Below are 6000 nucleotides of genomic sequence, written 5' to 3'. Positions count from 1 at the left end.
ACATCTTTCTCCTACTCTACGTCTCGATCGCAGTGTCTACCCTTTAACAGCTTGTACGATTGCTTTAGGTCTGCTGTAAATATCGTGCCCAAATGGAGCGCACATCTACTAACGTTTTGATGAACGCATTTTAGAATCATTTTAATAAAACGGGCGCTTTTTGGAATTCTCCCAATGTATTGTGAGCTCTACTCAAAATTCCCGCATAACGCATAATCTGCTACAAACTTGGCTTAAGGGAGAGTCCACTAAGTACGGTAAACGGCTACTAAGTACGATCTGGGTCGCTTAGAAATAAACAGGAAGTTTGTAGCGATTGACTCATTGAGCGCATGAAAGGGGTTCCGGGGTCTTTGATAGAAAACAAATGTTGAGATTGGTTTTTTTATTACTAAGTATCAGGCGTAATCAAGCTGTTGGTATAGTATTTCGAGGCTTAATAGCTTCGCTAATATCATCATTTGCAATCGCGTTTGGCTACTGTACCAGCTTGGTACCAGCCTGCGTTTTAGCCGTGTTAAAAATGCAGCTAATCATCAACGATGCTGACTTGTTGAACAGCAATAAAATGAAAACGAAATACATTCCTACTACGGTTGCTCACTAAACAATAAAATGGCTACCAATGTCCTTTTTTCATTTTTTTTTAAACAAGCTCTAAAATTATACCGGTTTTGTGTGACCCGGGGGGCCGCCAATGATTGATAACTAAAACGGCAAATTTGGTCAGAGCTCAACATATTTAAGTGTTGTGAATTATGGCCGAATGGCGTTACAGCAACCTAATTAAACCGGATTTTCGACAACAGGACGGAAAATGTGGCAACCTTACGGCTTATTACAACCACAAAGCCGGTAATCTATTATAAATTGCACGCGACACGTGGCCGTCACCAGTTAAAGTCTAAATTTAGAGATGCCAAAAGCATGTGCACCACATGTATGACTGCAATACTAGTAAGAGCAAGCCACAATTGAGAGGTTATTCGCCGGGAAATGTGGTGTCAGACCATCCATTCCAAGTCGTGTCAATGGATTTCGTGATTCTCCTTCCTCGAACTCAGCGGGGCAATACTGCACTGCTGCTGTTCCAGGACCACTTCACGGGGTGCCCAGCACATGTATCTGGATGTGCACCGCACAGAAATCAGACTTGACAAATTCCCAAAGATCTTACACTATAATGGTTCAGAAGACTCTTGCACGGGAGCTGGTTCGCGCAAGGATTACGGAGCTGATGAAGATGAAGGCTATGCTGGTGAAAATGCACACTAGCTTGGAGAAGATGTTAGCGGTTCAGTTGAGGTTTCAATCACTGATTGAAATGTGTGAAGAGCGTGGTTTTGAGCTGGCGGCCGATTTGGACGAGGACGAGGCTGTTTGATGTGGAGTCTTTTCGTTTGGAGTTCTGCTGGGAATAAAGGTGAATAGATAGAAGGGCTAACACAGGGACAAATTCCAGTATACTGAGCGCTTACTACAGAAGCAATTTACCTACTTGGGTTCTTTTTGCAACTTTTGATGAATCGCACTTGTTTTAGCAACATCAGACTTATTCATGGGCTTCTCGGGTGAGTGGTGCACGATAACCAACAACATTCGCAAGCGCATTGCGATGACGCCGCTTTTAGGGACTTTATAGTTTATCTGTCCGTCTCGGGCAAGGTAATTGTTCGCCTGCCCCACGATAAAGACGCCGCAACTGGATACATCGGGTTGCTGAGGGGTATATATATATACCCATTCAATATCGCTAATGACAAGCTGAATATCGGTCATGGAAGCTTAATACCATCTCTTCAAAACCCCGCATAATCCTTTTTTTGGCTCGAATCATTTTTGTCTTGTGGTATTTTTATACAAACCATGAGCATTTCATCGTGATAGGACTCGTCGATTAGCGGCTCATAAATGCGAATACGTGCATTCACAGTTGTTGCGGTAGTCCTCAGACAAATAATAATGATGCCCCAGTGATAGCATCAAAATTTACCGGGTGCAAGATTGAGTAGATGGCTGTCAGTGCCGTTCTTGGTGTGGAAGGCCAGCCAATAGCCCATATCAGAGACGCCAGTACATAGCAATTTTCCACCGATTCACCAAGTGTTTCCAGGCAGAAATCGACGTGCCTATCGTTAAGCCAACCCCGACAAAGTCCACCCAAAATACTGTCGAAGCAGATAATTCCCTTTCCAGAAAGTGTCCCGAACTCCGTTCGTATCTGCTGGATGTGAACTTGGCTATCACTTCGTTTGCTAACTATCTGTGACGATCACAAACAGCAAAAGCGGGCAAACCGAAAGTACCCGTCTCCTCCGCAAACAGATTCACATTCGATCGAACCTTGCGCCAATCTTGCTCAAGACACTACGGGTCTTCGAGCCACGTACGAATTTTAGTCTTGATACCGTGGAATCCAGGTAGCGCTTTGACAAAATTACTGCAAAACAAACCGTATAGATAAAGCAAACACATATAACAACCTTTAAAAACAACCGTACGCGTAAAGCAACTTTACCTTCTTATCTTCCACAGCTTCGGATCGATTGTGGCAATCGGATCAAGAGGGACCACTTGGTGTTCCACTATGGCGTCAAGCACGTCAGTCGTACGCTGTTCTTTCCATGCTGTTGTGTTTGCTGCTTGCAGGGATCGTGTGCGGCCAGCGGGGATCGCAAATGTATGTATGTAGTCTATTGATCGGCTGAAATTACAGGTCATTTTGCTTGCCTCAACCTGTGAAAGTTACGAGGTGGGAGCTGGTGCATTACAACGCTGCTGCGCTGGTGGCATCTCGTCCTCGAAGTCCGACATAGTAGTGTTATCCGTGGAGCCATCCGTGGTCGGAGTGCTATCCTTGACCTCGTCCACTAGCCTCAAGGTTTCCATTACATCGGAAGAATCAATCGACGAAAAAGCATCAGTTCCGCTTTCATCATAAGCGTCAACGCCACCCCAGCTTTTGGTAGTGCTAGCGGTCACCGTAGACCGACTTAAGCCAATCGCCACGGTTTCCTTTCATGCAGCCAGCTCCTGATAGAACTCAGCACTCGATAAGCAGGATAGACGCTCGAGAAGTGGTTCCAGCATTGCTTTAGCGTAAGCGTACTTCTCTGCCGACAACAATACTACTTTGTTGGCACGTTCTTTGCGGTGGAGTAGCACGAGGACTACCTCGTTTTGCTTTGTTGCCCCCCCCCCCCAACTCGCTCGGTAACATTTTTGTCAAATGGCGTCTTTAGCTTCGGCAACTTTTACTTTGACATTTAGGCCTCAGTGGGTCAGCCGCAGCACCGAGATCACTGTTCGTTCGTAGCGCAGCGTACGTACTCCACCGGTCATGAATGGCCAAAACCGGAAGCACGTCAAATCTGTGACCAACGTCAGCAAGGTGCATAATGTGACGACACGGAAGCTGGTTACTCTTGTAGAAAAGACAGCTGCAACTTCATTTAATGTCATCACACACGTAGGTTTGATTGAACGAGTGAATCTTCTAGCACGAAACACTCCCTGCAACTCGCTTGCACGTAGCACCGTCCATCAGATTTACAAATCGCTCCCATTCCTTCTTCACCACGCTCGTAGATAATCTCGTGGCCACGTCTCAGAAATTTCGGGACAGTCTTTGGTACCCGCGTCGTTGAGTGATGTTGGTTAATTTTAGATACAATCTTCTTCGCAGTAGTCAGCTGGTGCAGCAACAGACCGGCGATCGTCTTGTCAATTCTCGTCTTATGTCCCAACATCTTTACTTGGTTTTAATTTGACTCGAACCTGTTTTGCATGGTATTTCCAGCGGTAAATAATGCTCCCCTGGCAAAGTTTGCCCACATCACGACAGGAGCCCCATTTTTTCTCGAAGTAGGAAAAGAAAGCTAGGCGCTTCTTTTTCTTGCAGTACTACCGTAATGCCATGTAGGACAGGTGTACCGGATCTGCGTTGTGCTAAATTATATGCGTGAGTGATAGAATGGATTTTTTAACCTAGCATAAAAGACATCCATACCTGTAGAGAATTTTGTTCATTTGCCTCAGTAATTTCTCCTCTTCCGACACCATCAAGCGAAACACAGGACGCTTCATGATCTTCCTTTAGTATGCGATCGCGAGAACCTGGCACAACAGTATCGTGGCTTCAGGGAACGCGTCCTTCAGAACACTCCACGTAGCCCTTGTCAATCACCACAGATTCTATCTGCGTCCAGCCAGGTTTATTTTTTCTTTGAAGTACTTCAAGATTCTTGATATTGTCACAGCCTTCTCGTTAAGGCTGATGGAGGCAACTACTGGGACCTGTAGCCGTTGTGACGACCAAACTTCCTGTGTAGCATGCCATATCAGCAACGAAAAGTAGCGCTAGGAATAATGTCGCTATATTCTAGAAAAGGCTGCTGAAAAGGTTGCTATAGAAGACAAAGTTGCCATAAATAATGACGACGCACCCAAGTGATACTCGTCCCATGACTGAAGTCCATCGCTAAGGTCTCACCCCAGCGCTCAAAAAGCAGCTTCTGCGCCTGCGTTTGCATGACAACCCCGCACGTTACACCCGTTTGCTCTTGCATTACGAGCACGTCGCTCCCATTCAGTTGTCGAAGCGCGTGAAACATGTCCGATAATCGATCTTTGGCGGAATCGCGTCCCATGATAATGCGTACGAGATTACGAGTCGACTGTGAGGTTATCTTGCAGCCTTATTCAATGAAAGATATAATACAGCAAAACGCTAGCTCAAATTTAAGTTTTAAATAGACACCACCTCAGCAAAACACGGTCAGCGTTCCATACCAATGCGCTCGTTCAAAAAGTTGATGATATGCTTGGAAGAAACGCATGCGTCCGCCAAAGGCTTCACACACTCACGATCTTGATCGTCCAGTAGTAGCGTCTTCGCTGTCATGTAAGTAGAAACTTGTGTCACTGTGGTCGGGTGTGTGTATCTGTGTGTCTGGAGGGGGGGGGTCCCCAAGGCTCAAGTGATGCTGCCATCCACTTTTAAAAGACTATGGAGGAGTGTTTCAGCAGCTTGCTGTACAAGCACCTCCTCATCTGGATCGATGACCTCTTGCTGTACGCAAACGACATTGACGTCTACCTGGAAAAACTCGCTGAATTTTTTTCTCTTCTCAATAAGTTTGGCCTCAAGTTGAGTGCCAAGATAACGAGCTTATACCAAACAGAGGTTAAGTGGTGCGGTAAACTCATCAATGGTGAAGGTATCCGCCATGACCCCGAGAGAATCGAGTCGCTACGCTCGATGCCATACCCTACTACTGCTGGTGAGCTCCAGCAGTTTGTGTGTGCAATAAACTGGATGCGAGAGAGTATCGTGGACTTCGCCCGTCAAGGCCAGCCTCTCCAGAGCCTATTAGATGCAGCGCTCGCTGACCCAAAGCGGACGAAAAGAGTTGCAGTTGGATTCAAAGCTCGGTTAACTACCGAAGAACCTTTGGCATTTGACCGAGTCAAGGACATGTTGGCTGATGCGGCCACCTTGGCGTATACGGACGACAACGCGACGACTTGTTTGTTTACCGACGCCAGCGACATGGGCTGGGTGGTAATCGTTACACAAGTAGCCGACTTTGATCCGAAGACTTCTGTGACACAACAACAACACAGGTTACTTACCTGTATGAGTGGAACTTTCACTGGTAGCCAGCTCAACTGGACCGTCATAGAGAAGGAAGCTTTACCTATTGTCCTTGCCTGCGAAAGGCTGGACTATCTTCTTCTCCGTCCCAAGGCTTCCAGGATGTTCTGCGATCACCGGAACTTGGTACACGTTTTCGCACCTAATGAGAATGTCAAGAAACACGTAAAAGGAAAGTTGTTACCTTGGTCCATGATACTTATGGGATTCCAGTACATCGTGGAGCACGTACCTGGACCCGAGAATGTCTGGGCTGACATGGTTTCTCGGTGGGTCGGCAACCACACACCGAGGGCGACCTTGAAGCGGCTGAAAATGATCCGGCGCAGTCAACCTCGCCGACG

General features: G+C 46.5%; 1 protein-coding gene across 1 annotated transcript; it reads right to left on the bottom strand.

The window, feature by feature from the left end:
• Window positions 1-3225: 3225 nt before the first annotated feature.
• On the bottom strand, window positions 3226-3749 carry PITG_00241 (uncharacterized protein; the record flags this gene model as incomplete). The annotated part of the gene is made up of 4 exons (XM_002908818.1): window positions 3226-3272; window positions 3331-3422; window positions 3531-3568; window positions 3624-3749. 4 exons carry the CDS (start codon window positions 3747-3749, stop codon window positions 3226-3228), a joined length of 303 nt encoding a protein of 100 aa, XP_002908864.1.
• Between the last annotated feature and the right edge of the window lie 2251 nt (window positions 3750-6000).

Source organism: Phytophthora infestans, genomic scaffold (genome assembly GCF_000142945.1).
Source record: "Phytophthora infestans T30-4 supercont1.1 genomic scaffold, whole genome shotgun sequence".
NCBI classification, from domain to species: Eukaryota; Oomycota; class Peronosporomycetes; order Peronosporales; family Peronosporaceae; genus Phytophthora; species Phytophthora infestans.
This window is presented reverse-complemented; position numbering and strand designations above follow the sequence as displayed.